Source organism: Hyperolius riggenbachi, chromosome 4 (assembly GCF_040937935.1).
Source record: "Hyperolius riggenbachi isolate aHypRig1 chromosome 4, aHypRig1.pri, whole genome shotgun sequence".
NCBI classification, from domain to species: Eukaryota; Metazoa; Chordata; class Amphibia; order Anura; family Hyperoliidae; genus Hyperolius; species Hyperolius riggenbachi.
The window spans coordinates 154,970,586-154,993,856 of record NC_090649.1 but is presented as its reverse complement, the minus strand read 5'-3'; the positions used below and the strand labels follow the sequence as shown (position 1 = coordinate 154,993,856).

The 23,271-nt window shown below is 46.1% G+C and overlaps 1 protein-coding gene across 1 annotated transcript in view; it reads right to left on the bottom strand.

Annotated features, from left to right (window-relative positions):
* EIF2A (eukaryotic translation initiation factor 2A) overlaps positions 1-23,271 on the bottom strand; it is an 85,512-nt gene that overhangs the window by 6,221 nt on the left and 56,020 nt on the right. Inside the window, exons 9-13 of the mRNA XM_068280804.1 lie at positions 20,079-20,195; positions 14,057-14,628; positions 8,352-8,462; positions 2,916-3,050; positions 407-472 (exon numbers count right to left, since the gene is read on the bottom strand). Of these exons, the coding sequence (XP_068136905.1) occupies positions 407-472; positions 2,916-3,050; positions 8,352-8,462; positions 14,057-14,628; positions 20,079-20,195 (1,001 nt within the window). The remainder of the gene's footprint in view (positions 1-406; positions 473-2,915; positions 3,051-8,351; positions 8,463-14,056; positions 14,629-20,078; positions 20,196-23,271) is intronic.

The window sequence follows — 23,271 nt, the reverse complement described above, 5'->3', positions numbered from 1 at the left end:
GCTATACCCCCCGCATTGCTGGCGACACGCAGCGTGTCGCCAGCTCAATGTTTACCTTGCGCTGTCAGTCAGCGCTGCTCCCCCGCCTCCTCCGCATCGGCGCACCCGCCCGTGTCCCTTCCCTCCCGCTGATAGGAGGGAAGTGACGCGGCGGGTGGCGCCGATGCGGAGGAGGCGGGGGAGCGGCGCTGACTGACAGCGCAAGGTAAACATTGAGCTGGCGACACAGCCAGCAATGCGGGGGGTATAGCGGCGAGCAGGGGGGACATGGAGGCACACGATGGGGCAACAGAGGCTGGTCTTAGTGCGCACAACCAGCCTCTGTGCCCCAATAGTAAAAGTAATTCCCACCTCGGGTTCTCTTTAACATGTCTAGAATCTGACAAATACAAGAAGAGGACATTACCTGGTTCTTCTCTAACGTCTTGCCAGATGCCTGCAGCTCTTTCAGTTGCTCAATTGCTTTCAGTTTCTGTCAAACAATTAACACATACCATAAATGCCTGAAGGTCATCAACAATATCTAACAACTTCACTATCACAGCTGCTGGGTAAAATCATGGCACCGCCAACTGAATACATGCCGGTGATGAAGTTCATTGCTTTCAGAACTACTGCGCCTGTGCAGTACAGTCCGGATGATGTCAGTGCGACTCTGTGAGCCACATGGAGCGCAGTAGACATCTTGCATCAGAGGTGACCCCTGGCCTCAGTCGGAGACACCGGAGCTGTGGCGAGGGCACAGGATGGCTACTAGAGGTTGGAGGAAGCCCCAGGTAAGTAGATTGTTGATATTTAAACACCTCGGAACCTTCCCTTTAATACTGAGGCTCTGTTCCCACTTGAGCGGAGACATTTTTTGTTTGTTCTCTGCTCATTGCTAAACAGTGAATGGCTCCTACTTTATAAATAGGAGCCGTTCACACTTGTCACGCTGCAATGGATCTGTGATATCTGTTGTGGTAAGGGGATCACACTTCTGTGTGTCTAAAGCCTCATACACACAGGCTACAACTGTCGCCGCAACCACGTGGCACGCGCGTGTTGCGGCGACAGGTCGCCCGTGTGTATGACGCGCGCGCCCGAACCGTCGCTACTCTGAGCTGTCGCCAGGTGATTGGTGCGGCCAATCGCCGGCAACAGCTGTCGCTGCAACTCCGACGCAACTGTCGCTAGTCCGCCATGCGTACCGCGTGTGTATGCGGACTAGCGACAGCAACCCCATACACAATGTAGGGAGCTTCCGGCGGGGGGAGGAACGTTCGGCGACAGCTTCCGCCGCATCTCTGTCCCTCTGTGCGCCGTGTGAACGGCTGTTGCACAGAGGGACCTGGCGACGGAACAGTCGCTGCCTTTTTTTTTGTCTCTCGTCTCTGAGAGACAAGAGTCACTCGTGTGTACCAGCCATTAAATGTCTTACAGGATAGGATTACCAGTGTGTAAATGAACATATAAGAGATACTGTAACCACAAATTTACTAGGCATGTGGACAGCAGGCAAGAGTTTGCAAAGAAGAGCCTGTCGAAGGTGTAGCTGTTTAGAGTAAAATTCAGGTATTCAGCTTTGTTTTTCTTTTATGTAGGACAGACCTTCATTTTCCTTTAACCTTTTCTGTACCAGCAGTCTCTGGCCCCTTAAAGAGACACTAAAGCAAAAAAAAAAATTATGATATAATGAATTGGTTGTGTAGTACGGATAATTACTAGAACATTCGTAGCAAAGAAAATATTTTCATATTTTTATTTTCAGTTATATAGTTTTTATTTATAACATGTCATCATTCTCTAATATTTGCAGTTTATACACTACTCAGCATTCTAAATGATTTTACAGAGCAGGCTAGTGAACTTTTGACCTGTCCTCTGCAGAAACAAAAACAATACAGTGACTGACAGCTCAAATAACAAGCTTCAGAAGACAGAGCGCTCTGCAACTTTGAAAGTCGTGGCGCTCAATGGCTCTTTTGCATAGATAACAAATGGTGTTTCTTAACTCTTCCTGTACTGGAAACAATAGTAGAATTATGTCTCTGCTCCTAATGTTTTATTTCTTAGCTGTACTACACATACAAATCATATCATTTTTTTCCGTTTCAGTGTATCTTTAAGGACCAGAGACCCCTGGTACCGCAATACGGGGCTTACCGACGATTCGCTGCCCATACCTGCCGATATGCCCCTCTCTCTGTTGTCGGTATGAAGGCAGAGCACAGTGCACCGGTCAGGAGCCGATTTCATTGGCTCCTGACCCTGTCATCAATGTAAGTCCATGGGATTGGCTCACAATGATCACGGGGTCAGGAGCCAATCATATCAACTCCTGACTGGCTAACAGAGCTCTGCCATCATACTGACAGCAGGGTGAGTGGGTTGTGGCAGGGGGCAGAGCGTTGCGATCTGCAGGACTGCGATGTTGAAACCTACGTCCTGTCAGAGCCGCACAGCCACCAGCTGGACGTAGATTTCAACTAGCACAGTCTGGAAATGGTTAAAGTTAATGGGAACCCTAAAAAAACAAACCACCAAACAGATATTTACCTAAGGAGAGGGAAGGCTCTGGGTCCTATGGAGCCTTACCGTTCTCCTCTCACGGATCCCTTGTTCCAGCGTTGCCACTCCTGGAAGCAGTATTGAACAGATCGGTCAAATACTGCTCTCTGTCACCGCAGTAGGATTCAGATGTCTTCGGGAGCTCGAGTGATCCATGCAGGGATCACAGTCATGTCACAGCCAGGAGGGCAGCCAGGTGAACCTGTTCAACAAGCCCTTGTCAAATAGGTTCAGAGAGCCTCAGTGCTGCAACGGCAAGCTTTAGGGGGAGAGGGGGGCTCCGGACTACACAGAGGCTTCTCTTTTTTTAAGAGGAGTAACTTTCCCCAAAAATTTCTCTTCTGGTACACTTTAAATAGGCTGACCTTTTTTAGATTCTTGATCTTCTTGTCAGTTTCAGGGTCCCCTGTTGTCACAGTGGCTGGTGCAATATTTTGGTTACTCAGCAAAGCGGGTTCCTCTTGGTTACTTTGCTCATCAGGTTCCTCTCCTTTGGCTTCCTATAAAAAAAGATGATAATCACAAACTGCAGAACATTGTGCAAGTTCTTCTTTATGTACATGGCTTTCTTGTAAGCAGCCACGTGAGCAAAAAACTAAGAAAACCTCTGAAAGATTCTGGGAAGTTTCTCAGCAGTTTCCGGTTTATCAAGTTTTACATGTATGACACTATAAAAGCATTAAAACGTATCAGCATTTTTCCTGCAAGAAATTTCATCAAGAAAGGTGATTTATCGGGTGATCGACTTGTACTAATCTGATTGGCTGTAATGAACAGCCTAGAAAAGAAAAACAATGAGGCATTAATAACATTTTTTTCACATACATGCTAAACCTAGCTGTTAAAAGAGAAATCAAAACTAGTCCTTGGTAAAAATACATGTAGAGGGTGCAGACGGGAACAAAGAACATCAATCAGGACCTAAGCAATCTAACTCTGGGTACATGTAAAAGTGCCCATTAACGGTACAATTTTTCTCAGATTCGATCTTGACGCGATTTGATCAAAACTAATCAGAAGGCATTTATCGATTGTACCCATTAACAAAACAATTTCAAGGACAAGTCCAGGAAGACTAAAAATAAAAAATCCACTGACCTGGGGCTTCCTCCAGTCCCTTGCAGCCATCCTATGCCCTCGACACAGCTCTGCTCCCCACCGGTGGCTCGAGGTACTCTCCGGTACAAGAGGCTTACTGCGCTCCAATGTGCGGCTCACAAAGTCCCGCTGACGTCAAGTCGGACTGTACTGTGCGGGAGCAGTAGTAGCTCTGTGCCTGTGCAGCACAATCCGGTTGACGTCAGTGCGACTCCGTGAGCCGCACGATGGAGCGCAAGTAGAGGACTACCTCACCAGGTCGGGATCTGCACCGGAGGGGACTGGGAGCCACGGGAGCTGTGGCGAGGGCAGAGGATGCTGCCAGGGGCTGGAGGAAGCCCCAGGTAAGTGCATTTTTTATTTTTAGTCTTCTTCATATTGACGCAATCAGCACAAGCGCCAGTCATTAGGGGGAGAAGTGCGGAAGTGAGGAGGTTGGCGATCCCCGTGGACACAGTGACGTCAACTCCATGCACCAATCATGAGCGCCAGTGGCGCGGCTCTTGAACTTTATACAGGAAGCCGCACGGCATAAGTCTATGAGAGCCAATCTCTCTCTGGGGGACAGCCGAGTGTCACGGATGTCCCCAGTACAGCGCCGCTGTAGATCGCAGTGCTGTACAATGTACGGCAGTTTCGCCGTTGGTAGACTGATGATGGAGCGGAGCTCTGTCATTCAAGCAGGGATCCCCTGAAAAACTCTGCCCCAGGACTTGACGTCTTTTTGGTGTTAGCTGGTCCTGGGGCTGCCACCTTCCCGACGCCTATAGGCATTAGGCGGCCAGGAAGAAGTTTAGCAATACTAGTTGCCTGGCTATCCTCTGGCTCTCAGCAGATCAGGTGTTTGACATTATTGTCAAATCTGACAAGATTATCTGCATGCTTGTTTCTGGTGTTATTCAGACATAACTGCAGCCAAATATATCAGTAGGACTGCCAGGCAACTGCTATTGTTTAAAAGGAAATAAATATGGCAGCCTCCATTTTCTTCGCACTTCAGTCGTCCCTTAATAATGTCAAGATCTGTAAAGAATTGTCATTTGTAATAATGCCTTGTAAGCTTAGTTGTAGCTACAGGCTCATTTTAGCTCCTCAATAAATAAATTTGGGAGTAATTGTAAACACTATCCATTTTAGCTATGATTAAGGGCATGTCTGGCCCGAAACATGTCAGCTGTGCTTTTTAACTGTTGAGGATATGTCCTGAATAAAGATTGAGCATTGTAAGAGACATCGTTGCGGACCTTCCTTACTACCTTGCACTTGGATTGGATTGAGCAGCTAAGGGTCCAGCACTGTCTCTGGCAGCTCACAGTGCAGCGGTGAACCTTTCCTTTACTACAGTAGGAATATACCGCACAATCAGTCTCCTGTGTATGTGATCCAGTGGACTGAGGTGTACTACAGTCTGGAAATGCCTGACACCTTCATTGAAGTATATCAGAGCTAAAATCTATGAACTATTCTTTCCTTTTATCTCTTTCCTGCTCTTAGAAGTCATCTCTGCCAGAAAAGTTTTATGACTGTAATTCCTTATCAGTGAGGGTTACATTTAGTCAGACCAGGACCCGACCGGACATAAATGGTTACTTGCATACCTGATGTTTAACTCTTTCTGGCAGAGAAAGGAAAAAAAGGAACACATTTGTGTGCTAGGCACTGTATATACACATTTCTATCATCATGTCACATCACCTCGGTATTCCTTTAAAGGAAACCTCACACAAGTGAAAAAAAATCTGATCTACTTACCTGGGGCTTCCCCCAGCCCCTGGAAATGTATGTGTCCCTCCCCGCAGCTCTGCTCCAAGCCGTTCTTCCGGAGGCCCCTTTGCAGCAGCCGCCGACCAACCAGGGCATAACCGGGAGCATGCTGCACAGACACAGTACCTCTGCATCTGCGCAGAACGCTCCTGGCTAAGGGAGTGCGATCGCGAGCGGCGTTTGCGCAGAGGCGGATGCTACGGAGTAGACCCCAGCAGAACGGCTTAGATCGGTGCTGTGGGGAGGGACACACAGGATTCCAGGGACTGGAGGAAGCTCCAGGTAAGTAGATCTGATTTTTTTTTCATTTTGCCTGATTTCTCTTTTAACCTTCCTGGCGGTAAGCCCGAACTGAGTTCGGGCTATGCCGCCGGAAGGCACCGCTCAGGCCCCGCTGGGCCGATTTGCATAATTTTTTTTTTGCTGCGCGCAGCTAGCACTTTGCTAGCTGCGTGCAGTGCCCGATCGCCGCCGCTACCCGCCGATCCGCCGCAATTCCTCTCGCCGCGGCCGCCCCCCCCCCCCCAGACCCCGTGCGCTGCCTGGCCAATCAGTGCCAGGCAGCGCTATGGGGCAGATCGGAGTCCCCTCTGACGTCACGACGTCGATGACGTCGGTGACGTCATCCCGCCCGTCGTCATGGCGACGGGGGAAGCCCTCCAGGAGATCCCGTTCTTTCAACGGGATCTCCGGATCTCCGATCGCCGTCGGCGATCGGAGGGGCTGGGGGGATGCCGCTGAGCAGCGGCTATCATGTAGCGAGACTTTGTCTCGCTACATGAAAAAAAAAAAAAAAAAATTTAAAAAAAAGATTTGCTGCCCCCTGGCGATTTTTTTGCAAACCGCCAGGAGGGTTAAGTACAAAGTGCTGTACTCTTAAAGGAATACTATCGATACCCAAGTGTTCTAAAATGACAGTGTGCAAATAATGTCTAAGTAGCTGTGTAAACATTTTCCTACGTTTCATGTTAAATATCAGAGGCAAAAGCTGTAATTTATTGAGGGTAGGATTTAGCTATATTGGGACAAATCAATTGCAGAAGGGGTGTCTGCTTCAATGCACAGCCAGAGTTGCATATCAGACTACAGAAAGCAAATATCAAACATATCAAACTGAAAGCAAAAACAGTATGAAAAGCTGTGACATTAGTTACATTTCCTCTGCTCTCTTCAGACAAGTCAATCAGAAACACAGGACACAGGAGCTGTAGCTGTTGGGAGCTCTCTTCTCTGTCACACACAGAGCTACACATAGGGCCTGATTCACAAAGCGGTGCTAACAGTTAGCACGCTGGTGAAAAGCCCTTTATCAAGCCTAAACTCAGTTTAGGCATGATAAGTTCAGGTGTGATAAGTTTAGGCGTGATAAGTTTAAGCACCAACTGGGTTAACACCGCAGTGCACAGCTGATTAAAAGTTTTGCGCTAGCAAAGTCTGGTGCACTTCGCATAGAGTTTAATGGTGCTGCTTTGCGTGCAGGACTTTGCGCGCGATCTAAACTTATCTAAACTTAGCATGCCTAAACTGGCTTTTCACCAGTGTGGTGCAATGGTTATCACGCCTAAAGTCTCTAACTGGGTTAGCACCGCTTTGTGAATCGAGCCCATAGAGTTAACTGATCAAGTGTGAGGGGAATTTCCCCTCTCCTCATGGCTCAGTCAGCCTTCAGTTTTGGCGTCAGTAAAGTTTGAATGTATTTTGATAACAGTAAACACACAAAGAAGTTGCTACTGAAATGTATACACCAGTACTTAGCAGCACTTCCCAAACAATTCCTGTGTCAATTGAAAAAAATATGTGAATCGATAGTATTCCTTTAAGCTACAGGTTAGTCTGAATTCAAATGGCATATTCACCAAGATTTGCTGCTGGCTTCGCTCAAAACCTTAAAAATCCTAACTGATCTGGCTACTGCAAGGTAGAGTTAGAATTTCACCAACCACTTAGGCCAGGGGTGTCCAAACAAGCCAAGGGCCATATAGCCATTCTGGAGAGAGCTAGCGGGGCCGATATATAGCAAAATTAAACCATTTTTGCTGATTGCCGTTTGGTACACTATGACTGTGACATTTTGTCAAATAAAATATTTCCACAGGAAATAACCCATATACCGTGTGCAGTTAGCACAGTGGCAGCTGTTAATTAAAGGCTGTTACTGCTGCTGGCATAGTGGCAGCTGCTAATCAGTGGCTGTTACTGCTGCTGACACATTGGCAGCTGCTAATCAGTGGCTGTTACTGCTGCTGGCATAGTGGCAGCTGCTAATCAGTGGCTATTACTGCTGCTGGCACAGTGGCAGCTGCTAATCAAATGCTGTTACTGCTGCTGGCATAGTGGCAGCTGCTAATCAGTGGCTGTTACTGCTGCTGGCATAGTGGCAGCTGCTAATCAGTGGCTGCTACTGCCGCTGGCACAGGGGCAGCTTCTAATCAGTGGCTGTTACTGCTGCTGGCACAATGGCAGCTGCTAATCAGTGGCTGTTACTGTTGCTGGCACAGTGGCAGCTGCTAATCAAATGCTGTTACTGCTGCTGGCATAGTGGCAGCTGCTAATCAGTGACTGTTACTGCTGGTGGCATTATAGTGACTGCTACGGCTACAGTGGGGGCTGAATACAGATGAATAAAAGGTGGCCCCTGCATGTGGCACCGCAGCTACAGCTGTGTTTTAAAGCCTCCACAGAACCCCTTTAACTTAAGAGAGCCTTGGGGGCCACCAGAAAAGGCTCCAAAGTACGCATTTAACCCCTGGGCCAGACTAGGAATAAGCTTTTACAATAAAGGTCATGTTCCAAAAGTTGTTGCAATGTTATGCTGTTGCTATTTTGCTTGGGAAGTAATTAATGTAAGCATGTATACAGTAATATTTTATCAACATTGTCTAACTGCTATTGGCCACACACCCATATCCTGTCTATTATGAATATATGGATTGTTGTACCTGTTTGGCTGCTTTTTTTGCTTCTCTCTTCTTCTGGTTCTTTAGAGCAGTTTTTGACAAGGGTTTGTCTGCAGACTGGGGCTTCACACTTTGGGGAGGCTCATCTTCATGCTATATTTAAGAAACAAACATGCAATAATATAGATACAAATCTGTAAATTGATACTATAGATGTGGAAGAGAGAGAGTTGGCCAATTTTAACACTTTTAATGTACTTATATCCAGAACAACCATAGTAAACCATTCATTCTGTTTGACAAACAATTAAGTGAATAAAGTGATCTTGTGTAGACAGCGTAAGACGTAAGGTGTAACAGATAATATTAAGTTGTATTTAGATAAAAAGAAGTAATACTACTCACAAACGCTGGTAAAACCAGGCATGTAAAATGAGGACGTCTCCTCAGCAGCCAGTGATCAGCCACTTCCTGCCCACATGGCCTTGGCAGGAAGTGATCGCTGGCTGCTGATTTTATCAGCGGTTGTGTGCAGTATTACTTCATTTTATCTAAATAAATAACTGGTTTTACACATGGAAGTCTGGTTTAGTTGACAGGCAAAATTAGTACAGTGTGTGGACATCCGGAAGCAGGAGGTCATTGTGGAACAAGGCTGCATCTGGTAATCGAGATCTATATACCAGGGCCACTCAAGTGTTATTGCGGTTTATGATCTGGGGCAGCCACCTGTTCAGGTGAGTGTGGTCCCTGCAGGTGATGTGCACAGACATGTGGTGTGGGTCGCCCCACACTGACATATACACAGAGGAAGTTTATTGAACCCAGACTTGGAGGCAATTGGTGATGGTACAGTACTTTTGCCATTCATCTGCACAAGGAGGTTGTGTCTGTGTTTTAAATGTTATTTATGTTTAGGAGGAACAGCTGACTAATGAATATCTACCGGACCCGGTAGCTGGTTGCCAGTGGAACCTAGCATTGAGCTTGTTGCGCTGACTGTGGGTCAGGGCAGCTACCACAAAAGGTGAGCGCCACCCTGCTGGTGGCGGGCACACATATACAGGAGTGTTGTGCCCCCGGTTAAAGTCACAGGGTGAAGCAATAAAAAAAAAGCCCTTTGCTTTTGCACTGTGGTGGGATTCCAACAAATTATGGACATCTTTCCCCAGTGAACTGATTGGACATCACTACACTGATACTTAGCCCGCCAAATCCCAGTATTAAACTGGCAATACTAGAGTTACCTACTAAAATCATGTAATTAGCTAGTGTGTGGATGTCACTGTTCTTTGCAGAAGTGAAGCCATGGAGGACAATGAAAAAAAAAAATCATACTTCTAATTTTTGAAATTCACCCCACTTGTGGGGCATCATTGTGTTCATGCCACACCTCATATTATAAAGAGATTTTTCATTCTTTATCTTTCTTTTATGGTTTTAACACACAGCACAAAAATGATGAATAACTAGTACTGTGCTGTATTCAATTTTGGCATTTTAGGCAATACTGTTTGCTACCACATGTCTGCGCTGTTGAGCTGTTAAGGGTATATTTCTCCATCACTTATTTTATTTATTGTGTTTATAAAGTGCCAACATATTACTCAGCGCTGGTCCATCATCACCTTTTGTGATTAATAGTATGGTACTACAGTATTAGTAGTTAGCACAACCTCACAAAGTCAGTACAGATAAGCCAGATGACTTTTTGGTTTAAAAATTCTTAGTGCAGCAGCAGCAGATGGATACACGCTTTGTAATTTCAACTCCACTGTCACTTTCATTTTCTTAAATCAAACAACACCAATATTTTTTTTTTTAGAAACTATAAAATATTAATTAAGAGTTTTAGTGGTTGTTACTTTACAGTCAAACTCTGCAACAACTGAACATCTACACATGTCCAACCTCCTGTTCTTAACACATTCAGGCCTGGAACCCACTACAAAGCGCTATCGCTAACCACAATTGCTAGCGTTTTTAATGAGCGTTTTGTAAGCAAATTCATGAGCGTTTTCTGGTGATTTTGGTAGCGATTTAAAAAAGTGAAAGCGTTTTGCCAACGATTGTGAAGCGATTTGCGATTAGCGTTTTTAATTCTGATTGGTCCTTTCAATTAATTTTCATTTTTTTTTTACAGTGTGCAGCAATTTAAAAACGCTAGCAAAATCGCTCTGTATAATGATTCATGTGTGATTACGCCATGGTTTATATACTTTACATTGCAGAAACGCTAATGCTCAAAAATGCTGCATATTCTGCTTTTGCGATTTTGCAAATCCGAATCGCTCAAGTGGAATTTGGCCCATCCATTAACATTAGCTGAGCATTTAAGGAAATCACTAGCGTTTTGAATCGCTCCCTAGACACACACACAAAAAAAATAATAATAATTCGCTCTAGTGGGTTTCAGCCCCCCTTCAGAAACAGCAACTGGCCGAATTTTCACCAGTTAATCAATCCTAATTACAGTAAACTGAGCAGGTACTCTCCTGCCCCTCTCCCCCTCTTCTCTCCATAGGCCAGAATGGGCAGGCTAAGACTCAACAATTCTCTTTGATATACAGTGGGTTGCAAAAGCATTCGTCCCTGTTGAAGTTTTCCACATTTTGTCACATTACTGCCACAAACATGCATCAATTTTATTGAAATTCCATGTGAAAGTTCCAATACAAAGTGGTGTACACGTGAGAAGTGGAACGATAATCATACATGATTCCAAACATTTTTTACAAATAAATAACTGCAAAGTGGGGTGTGCGTAATTATGCGGCCCCCTGAGTCAATACTTTGTAGAATCACCTTTTGCTGAAATTACAGCTGCCAGTCTTTTAGGGTATGTCTCTACCAGCTTTGCACATCTAGAGACTGCAATCCTTGCCCATTCTTCTTTGCAAAACAGCTCCAGCTCAGTCAGATTAGATGGACAGCGTTTGTGAACAGCAGTTTTCAGATCTTGCCACAGATTCTCGATTGGATTTAGATCTGGACTTTGACTGGGCCATTCGAACACAGATATGTTTTGTTTTAAACCATTCCATTGTTGCCCTGGCTTTATGTTTAGGGTAATTGTCCTGCTGGAAGGTGAACCTCCGCCCCAGTCTCAAGTCTTTTGCAGACTCCAAGAGGTTTTCTTCCAAGTCTGCCCTGTATTTGGCTCCATCCATCTTCCCATCAACTCTGACCAGCTTCCCTGTCCCTGCTGAAGAGAAGCACCCCCAGTGCATAATACTGCCACCACCATATTTGACAGTGGGGATGGTGTGTTCAGAGTGATGTGCAGTGTTAGTTTTCCGCCACACATAGCGTTTTGCATTTTGGCCAAAAAGTTCCATTTTGGTCTCATCTGACCAGAGCACCTTCTTCCACATGGTTGCTGTGTCCCCCACATGGCTTGTGGCAAACTGCAAACGGGATTTCTTATGCTTTCTGTTAACAATGCCTTTCTTCTTGCCACTCTTCCATAAAGGCCAACTTTGTGCAGTGCATGACTAATAGTTGTCCTATGGACAGATTCCCCCACCTAAGCTGTAGATCTCTGCAGCTCGTCCAGAGTCACCATGGGCCTCTTGACTGCATTTCTGATCAGCGCTCTCCTTGTTCGGCCTGTGAGTTTAGGTGGATGGCCTTGTCTTGGTAGGTTTACAGTTGTGCCATACTCCTTCCATTTCTGAATGATCGCTTGAACAGTGCTCCGTGGGATGTTCAAGGCTTTGGAAATCTTTTTGTAGCCTAAGCCTGCTTTAAATTTCTCAATAACTTGATCCCTGACCTGTCTTGTGTGTTCTTTGGACTTCACGGTGTTGTTGCTCCCAATATTCTCTTAGACAACCTCTGAGGCCCTCACAGAGCAGCTGTATTTGTACTTACATTAGATTACACACAGGTGCACTCTATTTAGTCATTAGCATTTATCAGGCAATGTCTATAGGCATCTGACTGCACTCAGATCAAACGGGACCGAATAATTATGCACATACCACAGGTATTTATTTGTAAAAAATGTTTGGAATCATGTATGATTTTCGTTCCACTTCTCATGTGTACACCACTTTGTGTTGGTCTTTCATGTGGAATGCCAATAAAATTGATTCATGTTCGTGGCAGTAGTATGACAAAATGTGGAAAACTTCAAGGGGGCCGAATACTTTTGCAACCCACTGTATCTTTTCCTAAACAACGGCCCAAATTATCAAGATTATATAAATAAATAAAAAGTCCTGTTGAAACTTTATTCCTCTTCAACATACTATACCTGAATAAGAGAGAACCTGTGCAAACATACTCCGAAATATTAACACTATTTCAGTCAAAAACTGCTATTTTAGCACCCTGAATCTTATGCTGGCTTCTTGTTCCTCTTGGGGACTGAATGATATAACGCTAATGGGCGCCTGTTTAAAAAAAAAAAAAGAAAGAAACCAGATACTTACCTCTGGGTCCTAATAAGCCTTCCCTCTCCTCCCCTGGTTCCCTCGTTGCAGTGGCAGCTTTTTCCGTTTAAATACCACCCCAGCCCCTCCCCCCCCCCTTGCAGGGGACTTTGGAAGTCTTCAGGAGCAGAGTCCTCCCAAAGAAAGGCAGCACCATAGTGCACACCCACGAGCACCCTCTCTTGCTCACGCGCAGTAGGGAGCGGCCTGTCTTCAGGAGCACTCGGGCTCCCCTAAGAGTTCCAAAGCCTCCCTTCAGCGGCGGAGAGAGCAGTATTTGACTAATTTAGTCAAATACTGCTACGGGGAGCCAGCGCTGAAGCGGGCACCGGGAGAGGAGAGGGAAGGCTTTTTTTTTTTTTAAAAGAAGGTTCCCATTGACTAACATCTTGACGTCCGCGTAACGCCAATTGGCGTGAAGTCCTGGGGGCGGGTTTTGCAGGAGCTCGCGTGGGTTTCACCGCTCGAATGATGGGGCTCCGCTCAGTCATCAGTCTCCCAGTGGAGATCGCCGCTAGCAGACTGTTAAGACGGCTAAACCACGTCTATTTACTCTGTACAGCGCTGCAATCTACAGCAGCGCTGCACTGGGGACAGCGGTGTGACACGGCTGTCCTCCTGGGCGGCAGGAAGGCGATCCGCTGTCATAGGCTGAAGCCTATGACAGCCGATTGTGCTTACTGGCTGGCGAGGGGAGGGAGATAAAAAAAATAGGGAAATTTATTATAAAAATAAAGAAATAAATATTTATAAAAAAAAATAAAAATAAACATTGTGGGAGCGATCAGAGCCCACCAACAGAAATCTCTGTTGGTGGGCAGAAAAGGGGGGGGGGGGGAATTCACTTGTGTGCTGAGTTGTACGGCCCTGCAGCTAGCCCTTAAAGCTGCAGTGACCTTAATTGTAAAAAATAGCCTGGTCACTAGGGGGGTTTAAGACCGTGGGTCCTCAAGTGGTTAAACAGAATTAAAAGCCCTCATGAGGCTTCTTTTACACTGCAAATCACAATTCCGATTTCCACTGGATGCTAGCAACACAAGAAGAAAAATGCAGAAAAATAGCAGCATGCAGGACTTGGAACAGACTACTAGGAAGACAGGTGGCCGCATGTCTCTGACATTATCTTACCTTAATTGTGATGCAATATGATCACAAATTATTGCTCCAAGTTTAGGCAATAAAATGTAGCTCGTGTATGTAGCTTATCTACAGATAGCATAAGTGTGTGTGTGTGTGTGTGTGTGTGTGTGTGTGGGGGGGGGGGGGGGTTGGGGGGGAGACAAGAAAGCTGCACAGTACATGGCTCCTTACCAGCTTATAAGAAGTGACAGGCTTGTTCCTCAGTGCTGGTGGTCTGTAAGCTTGGGCTGGTGTGCTCTCCTCCGCTGGCTTCTCTCCTGGTACAGGCTGGAAAACTATGGGTTTTGTTGGAAAGACTCCATCTGTAAATGGCTGCCAGGATACCTGCCATAGTTCTGTGTTGTCAGGCACATCATATTTATGTAATATAGTGCCAGTGTAGTGCCAGATCTTATAACCATTTCCAACTCGCAACCTGGGAGAACACGTGGCAGTAACTATATGCTCACCATTTGGGCACCACGCAAAATAGGTGGCATCTGCAGCTGATGGTTTAGAAACAAGTTTGTAATTTTTGACGTCCCACACTTCCATTTGTCCCCTCAGATTACCAAAGCCAGCTAACACCAATATGTGTCCTTGGGGGCTGTAGAAAGCCGCGTTCCGAGGGCCAGTCCCAAAATCAAATATGGGGTCACATTTTAGGTTGTAAACAGTGGCTTTGGCTGGCATAAATCCATAAACAACGCAGAATTCTGTTGCATTTTTGTTCCACACAACGTCGTAAATAGGACCATTTTTTGCTGGGGAAAAAAAAAAATAAATAATAAATATCAGTAGATAAAATTGAAAAGTTTTTTTTTTCTTTTTGGGCAAAGAAACCAAGTACAAGTAAACACAATCACCCAACTTGAATGTTTTAGCAAAGACTTTTACACGACTCTTGTCTGTGGCAACAGTAAAAGCCCATTAAAGGAGAACTGTAGTGAGAGGTATATGGAGGCAGCCATATTTCTTTCCTTTTAAGCAATACCAGTTGCCTGGCAGCCCTGCTGGTCTATTTGGCTAAGGAAGAATCTGAATCACACCAGAAACAAGCATGCAGCTAATCTTGTCATATCTGTCAGAAACACCTGATCTGCTGCATGCTTGTTCAGGGCCTATGGCTGAAAGTATTAGAGGCAGAGGATCAGCAGGATAGCCAGGCAACTGGTATTTTTAAATGGAAACAAATATGGCAGCCTCCATATACCTCTCACTACAGTTCTCCTTTAACCAGCTGAGCGGTCTGGACGAGCTCAGCTCGTCCAACACCGCCAGCGGCTGCCGCTCAGGCCCTGCTGGGCCGATTTGAATGAAATAAAAAGCAGCACACGCAGCCGGCACTTTGCCAGCCGCGTGTGCTGCCTGATCGCCGCCGCTCTGCGGCGATTCGCCGCGAGCAGCGGCGAAAGAGGGTCCCCCCAGCCGCCTGAGCCCAGCGTAGCCGGAACAAAAAGTTCCGGCCAGCGCTAAGGGCTGGATCGGAGGCGGCTGACGTCAGGACGTCGGCTGACGTCGATGACGTCACTCCGCTCGTCGCTATGGCGACGATATAAGCAAAACAAGGAAGGCCGCTCATTGCGGCCTTCCTTGTTTATTCTGGGCGCCGGAGGCGATCGGAAGATCGCCTCCGGAGCGCCCTCTAGTGGGCTTTCATGCAGCCAACTTTCAGTTGGCTGCATGAAATAGTTTTTTTTTTATTTAAAAAAAACCCTCCCGCAGCCACCCTGGCGATTTAATCAGAACGCCAGGGTGGTTAAACTACCACTCTTAAGCCTCATACACATGAGGCACAAATGTCTGCTTACAACTGCAGACAAGAGACAAAAAACAAAACAAAAAAAAACAACAGTTCGTCGCCAGGTCCCTCTGTGCGGCAGCTGTACACATGCTGCACAGAGGGACAAAGATGCCGCGGAAGCTGTCGTTGATAGTTGCGTCCCACAGCCGGAAGCTCCCTTCTGGCTGTGGGTAGCTGTCGCTAGTCCGCCACGCATACCGCGTGTGTATGTACGACAGTTGTGGAGACAGCAGTCGCCATGCGATTGAATTTTCCAATCGCACGGCGACAGCTTTCTCCGGCGACAGTTCGGGGCGCACTCATACACACGGGGGACAGTCGCCGCAACATGCACGTGCCACGTGTACTGTACACTCCTGCGATTCCCGACTTGTTTAAGCACTGTACTGAGATCGCTCAAGAATCGTGGCAAAATGCTGCAGGTAACACGTTTTGCGATTGCCATTAATCACGAAACGCCAGCGATCGACGGCAATCGCGGTAGTGAGATCACTGCCATTAGATTACTATTGTACTATCGCTTTAAAAAGTGCTAGCGCTTCGGCAATTAGCGGGGAATCACCTGCTAATCTCCCTAGTGAGCCCGTAGGGGGCAGCAACATAATCTCGGGTGGGAGATATAACCACATTACTGGACTACATCTCCATTGCGGCAGCCTCGGACACGCAACTTCACTACAGCGAATTCAGCACTATCATTGGCTCCTGATGCCATGATCACTGTGAGCCAATCACAGTGATCACAGCATATTTAAAGAAAAAAAGTCTCTGGTCCTTAAAGGGGAACTGAAGAGAGAGGTATATGGAGGCTGTCATGTTTATTTCCTTTTAATCAATACCAGTTGCCTGGCAGCCCTGCTGATCTATTTCTCTGCAGTAGTATCTGATTAAAACCAGAAACAAGCATGCAGCTAGTCTTGTCAGATCAGACTTATAAGTCTGAACCACTGAAACACCTGATCTGCTGCATGCTTGTTCAGGGTCTATGGCTAATAGTATTAGAGGCAGAGGATCAGCAGGGCTGCCAGGCAACTGGTATTGTCTAAAAGGAAATAAACATGATAGCCTCCATATACCTCTCTCTTCAGTTCCCCTTTAAGGGGCCAGAGACACCAAGTAGACAAGTGGTTAACTGAGACAATGAAAACATTTAATTTACATTTTTAGCTTTTTAAACACAAAATAAGACTGGGATTTTAGGAAAGTCCTCGTTTGGAGTAGGTCTATCTTTATTTCATTAATTTATTTATAACGTTAATGAGGGTCAGTGATTGTTTGCAGTACACCTAACCTTCCACCAGTGCAAGTCTAGTAATGAAGTTATCATTGGCAGCTCTTATAAAAGATATTTCAAAGCATCTTGACAAACAGTAGCTAGCATAGGAGTACTTAAAGAAAACCTGAGACTGGGTATATCAAAAATATACAGGGAGTGCAGAATTATTAGGCAAGTTGTATTTTTGAGGAATAATTTTATTATTGAACAACAACCATGTTCTCAATGAACCCAAAAAACTCATTACTATCAAAGCTGAATATTTTTGAAAGTAGTTTTTAGTTTTAGCTATTTTAGGGGGATATCTGTGTGTGCAGGTGACTATAAAGGTCCGTACACACGCCGGACTGGAGGCAACGATGGGTCTGTCGTCACCTCCCGCTGGGTGGGTTTTCCAGCGACAGTCCGGCGTGTGTACAGTCTGTCGGCGGACTGATACGGCTGTTTCTGAGCGATCCGCCGGGCGGATTGCTCAGAAACAGCCGTATCAGTCTGTTGCCTCCAGTCCGGCGTGTGTACGGACCTTTACTGTGCATAATTATTAGGCAACTTAACAAAAAACAAATACATACCCATTTCAATTATTTATTTTTACCAGTGAAACCAATATAACATCTCAACATTCACAAATATACATTTCTGACATTCAAAAACAAAACAAAAACAAATCAGTGACCAATATAGCCACCTTTCTTTGCAAGGACACTCAAACGCCTGCCATCCATGGATTCTGTCAGTGTTTTGATCTGTTCACCATCAACATTGCGTGCAGCAGCAACCACAGCCTCCCAGACACTGTTCAGAGAGGTGTACTGTTTTCCCTATTTGTAAATCTCACATTTTATGATGGACCACAGGTTCTCAATGGGGTTCAGATCTGGTGAACAAGGAGGCCATGTCATTAGTTTTTCTTATTTTATACCCTTCCTTGCCATCCACGCTGTGAAGTACTTGGACGCGTGTGATGGAGCATTGTCCTGCATGAAAATCATGTTTTTCTTGAAGAATGCAGACTTCTTCCTGTACCACTGCTTGAAGAAGGTGTCTTCCAGAAACTGCCAGTAGGACTGGGAGTTGAGCTCCCGAAAAGGCCCCACAAGCTCATCTTTGATGATACCAGCCCAAACCAGTACTCCACCTCCACCTTGCTGGCGTCTGAGTCGGACTGGAGCTCTCTGCCCTTTACCAATCCAGCCACGGGCCCATCCATCTGGCCCATCAAGACTCACTCTCATTTCATCAGTCCATAAAACCTTAGAAAAATCAGTCTTGAGATATTTCTTGGCCCACTCTTGACGTTTCAGCTTGTGTGTCTTGTTCAGTGGTGGTTGTCTTTCAGCCTTTCTTACTTTGGCCATGTCTCTGAGTATTGCACACCTTGTTCTTTTGGGCACTCCAGTGATGTTGCAGCTCTGAAATATGTCCAAACTGGTGGCAAGTGGCATCTTGGCAGCTGCACGCTTGACTTTTCTCAGTTCATGGGCAGTTATTTTGCGCCTTGGTTTTTCCACATGCTTCTTGCGACCCTGTTGACTATTTTGAATGAAACACTTGATTGTTCGATGATCACGCTTCAGAAGCTTTGCAATTTTAAGAGTGCTGCATCCCTCTGCAAGATATCTCACTATTTTTGACTTTTCTCAGCCTGTCAAGTCCTTCTTTTGACCCATTTTGCCAAAGGAAAGGAAGTTGCCTAATAATTATGCACACCTGATATAGGGTGTTGATATCATTAGACCACACCCTTTCTCATTACAGAGATGCACATCACCTAACATGCTTAATTGGTAGTAGGCTTTCGAGCCTATACAGCTTGGAGTAAGACAACATGCATAAAGAGGATGATGTGGTCAAAATACTAATTTGCCTAATAATTCTGCACTCCCTGTATATGTTACGGCCAGAACCCGGCGTTCTGGCCGGCCACTTCGGGTTCTGGACGGTCAATGTGCGAACTGGCCGCTGCGGCCAATGTTAGAAATGGAATGTTTCCCTGTGAAGATTAATGTGTTTTCTGTCCGTCTCTGTCCAAATGTAGCAAAAGTTAGTTAATTTAATGAAATTAAGCCGGCGGCAATGTAACGGATGAAGCCGCCGGCTTCAGCTATCTCTCCTCCCCCTGCCTCTCTCTCTCTCCCCTATGGGCGCTGCAGGGGGGGGGGGGGGGGGGGAGCTAGACACATCGTTCGTGGCTGCAGGGAAGCAGAGTGGGGAGGCTGCAGACATCGCTTCTGCCAGCACCCGCTCTGCAGGAACGGCAGGATTGCCTGCCGCGACGAACGACTCTGGGGGACACGCCCCCCCCCCCCCCCCATCCCCATCCGGCTACTAGTATTGGGGAGGAGAGGAGACAGGGGGAGGAGAGAGAACGGAAGCCGCCGGCTTCATTTCATTAAGTTAACTAACTTTTGCTACATTTGGCCAGAGAAGGCCAGAAAACACATTAATCTTCACAGGGAAACATTCCATTTCTAACATTGGCCGCAGCGCAGCAGCCAGTTCGCACATTGACCTGCCAGAACCCGAAGTGGCCGGCCAGAACGTGAAGTGGCCACACTTTGGGTTCTGGCCGTAACCTATACATACCTGGGGCTTCCTCCACCCCCCTCTGGAAAAATCAATCCCACGCCGCCATCCCCCACTGCCTGCAGCCTCTGCAAATTGCCCCGGGAAAGCCTGGGGTGTACTGCGCAGACGCAGGCTGACTGTGCACGCTCCCATAGCTGGGAGCATTCTGCACCTGCGCAATAGTACGGTGCATGCTCAGAATGCTCCCAGCCACGGGAGCGAGACTGGGGAGTGCGCACATCCCGACTGGCCCCGACTGAACGACTTACCAGGGCCAGTTGCAAAGGCTGCAGGCAACTGAGGATGGCGGCATGGGAGCGATCTGGCCTGAGGGGGCTGGAGGAAGCCCAAGGTATGTATACATTTTTTATATACCCCATCTCAGGTACACTTTCAGAGTAGGTGTTAATTGTATTAAAGGAAATTATTATTTGAATGATGACTACTAAAGCAACTGGAATTATTTTCTGTACTACATCAAGCATCTTTTTGAGGTCACAACAATCTGTTGTTAGATATTCTAGCTGCATACTAGAACACAAGGTTAGTTCTAGCTTTATACTTACGTAATTGTACAACAGCACTTTCCCCATTTACTGCAATGTAATGCAGTGTCTGCTCCCCATAGTAGGAGGCTCCTGTCTTGTCCACATCAGTGCTGGCAGTCACTAGTACTGCAGTGGCTGTTAGGAAACAGAACATAACACAATGTTTTAAGGTGAGACAAGGGGAAGTAATAGAGCCTGAAATCACCTGGCAGACATGATGAAGCATAGCTCTCTTTTACAGCCCCATTTATTTCTCATATTGTCAAACTGTTACACCCTAATTCAAAGCCATCTGCAAAATAGGGAAATAAAACTGCAGTACACAGCAAAATGCTTACCGGCATTAATAAGAGCAGGTTCACACTAGGTCCGGGAACGTATCCGTGGCTCTGTTTTTAAAACCTGATCAAAACTGGAGCCACGGATAGCAATGTTACAAACAGCAGCCGTCTTTACCTAAACAAAAAAAGGATCCGTCTGCGTTTGCGGGGACCCGTTTTTAAAACCTGAGCGGAAGGTCCAGATCTGCTGCATTTTCTCGCAACGCATATGGATATGGATACACTGAGGGGTAATGGCAGGCAATAGGAAAACGGATCCCCCTCTACACAGGCAGTTTTGGACACAGAAACAGATCTGTTTTCTGTGTCCCAGCCTGGAGGGGGGGGGGGGGGGGGTATGGGGAATGAGAGGGGGCCGCCATGCTGGAGAGGAAAGCAGCCAGGGCAGGGGTGACAGCGGTCGGCGGGAAGGGAGGATGCCCCCCCCCCTCACCTAGGTCCCCTGTCCCCGCTGCCCCTCCAGCAACATGCGCAAAAGTAATTAAAATGTATGTATACGGCGAGCTTACCTTCTTTACTTCCTCCGCTCGCCACGTCACTACCTGCAATGCTGCCCTCCGAGGTATAGAGGGCGGCATTGCAGGTAGTGACGTGGCGAGCGTAAAGAAGGTAAGCTTCCCGCTCAAATACATTTTAATTACTTTTGTGCATGTAGCTGGAGGGGTAGCGTGGACAGGGGCCCAGGTGATCCCCCCCGGGCATACATTTCCACAGACTGGAAACATGCTCCAAACATTAAAAAAACATAAAAACGGAGGGGAAAATACAAAAAACAAACTAGATCCCTTTCAAACGGATCTAATCTGTCACGAACCTAGTGTGGAACTAGCAAGACATTTGTAAATAAGAAGCTGATGCATAAACAATTACATTTAAATTCTAAAATGTTTTTTATTTGTTTATAACTTGGTCTCTTTAGCACCTATGTCAGTGGTTTCCAACCTTTCTAAGTCATGACATTTCACGCCAAATGCTCAGATCTCTGTGACACATCACATATATACAATAGAAAATAAATAATAACCACGAAATGGAAGTAAATACAATAAACACTCTCAGACTCAGTATAGGTAGTTAGCCAGCCTAGTATAGGTGCCCCCAGTAAAGGTAGTCAGGTGTAGGTACCCTCAGTATATGTAGCCAGGCATAGGTGCCCCCAGTATAGGAAGCTATGTGTAGGTGCCCTCAGTATAGTATGTAGATGCTCTCAGTATAGGTATGTATTGCTCTCAGTATAGGTATGTATTGCTCTCAGTATAGTATGTAGGTGTCCTGCCCTCAGTATAGGTATGTAGAAGCCCTCAGTATAGGTATGTAGAAGCCCTCGGTATAAGTAGCTAAGCACAGGTGCCCCCAGTATAGAAAGTCAGGTGTAGGAGCCCCCAGCATAAGAAATAAGGTGTAGGTGTGCCCAGTATAAAAAGTCAGGTGTAGGTGTGCCCAGTATAAAAAGTCAGGTGTAGGTGTGCAGAGTATAAAAAGTCAGGTGTAGGTGCATTCAATATAGAAAGTCAGGTGTAGGAGCCCCCAGCATAAGAAATCAGGTGTAGGCGTGCCCAGTATAGAAAGTCAGGTGTAGGACCCCCAGCACAGAAAGTCAGGTGTAGGTGCATCCAGTATAAAAAGTCAGGTGTAAGTGCACCTAGGAGAATATGCAGGCAGCCTCGGATCACTCACCAGCTCTGTGGGATCCAGAGCTGACGTCTCTCTTCAGGTCCCACTCTGTCTCCCTCCGCTTCAGTGTTTACTGTATAATTAGAGGAGGGCTACAACAAAATGACCGCCGATGTCCGCATTTCTGGCCATTTTCTTGTAGCCCTGCTCTAACTTTACACAGAGCAGAGGCAAAGCATTGCAGCGTGCGAGGGAGACAGAGCAAATCGGCAACACATACCGGAGGCTGCCGCGACACATGAATGTTTCATGGCACATGGGTTGGAAAACCCTGTCCTATGTAGAGATGGTAGTCTGCTGCGACATTAGTTCATGTCTCCAAACTACCATCCCAAAATAACCAGCATGACCTCTGACTTGACAGCTGGCCAATAGGGATGGAGTTTGCTGTGGTGACTATGCTTGTGAGCTTGCATTCACATCAGGACACAAGGTTTGTTAATGCCAGTGGCCTGAGGACTTTAGGTTAACAGTCATGCTGGGAATTGTGAGATGGAAGTTCGCTGCAGGAGAACCCATGCTACCGCGAACTACCATCTCTGCTCCTGTGCGTGTTTGCGGGAGCTCAATGCAAACTGCAAAAATCTGAACTGGGGGGACTGACCTTTCAAAGCAAGACTTAAGTCAAATAAGAAAAAGCACGCAGAATCAGGTACAGTAATAATGTTAAAATCATATTTCTGAATATGTTCAAATTAACTATTAATTATAAATAAATGTTCTAAAATATGCCACTGGAACTGCAGTGCTGAATAACCTTTATCTATATTGCTGACCTATTAGCCTGCAACTGAAGTCATTTCTTGCATACAAGTTACGCTTTGTGACTTCCCTGTCACTGGTTTTGTTCAGCTTAATCCTACAAACAGTATTTACAGAGAGTGTCATTTTTAAACGCAAGAGATTAAAAATTCTTACTAAGGTAACCCTGCTAGACATTAATTTTAGTTCCTTTTAAGCAACTGCTATGACTTAAAAGTAAATAAATATGGCAGCTTCCATTTGCCTCTCACTTCAGTTGTCCTTTAAAAACGTTTGTAACTAAATGCTTCTTTCTTTCTCCCAGCTCATCTACCCCCACAGGTTGCTGTCAGTGTTCTGTGGTGACAGGAGCTGGGAGATAGACTGACTCAGGAAAGTGCAGTGTTCTCCACAGAATTTTTTTCCAGCCGGGTGGCATGAAAAAGTAGCCAGGT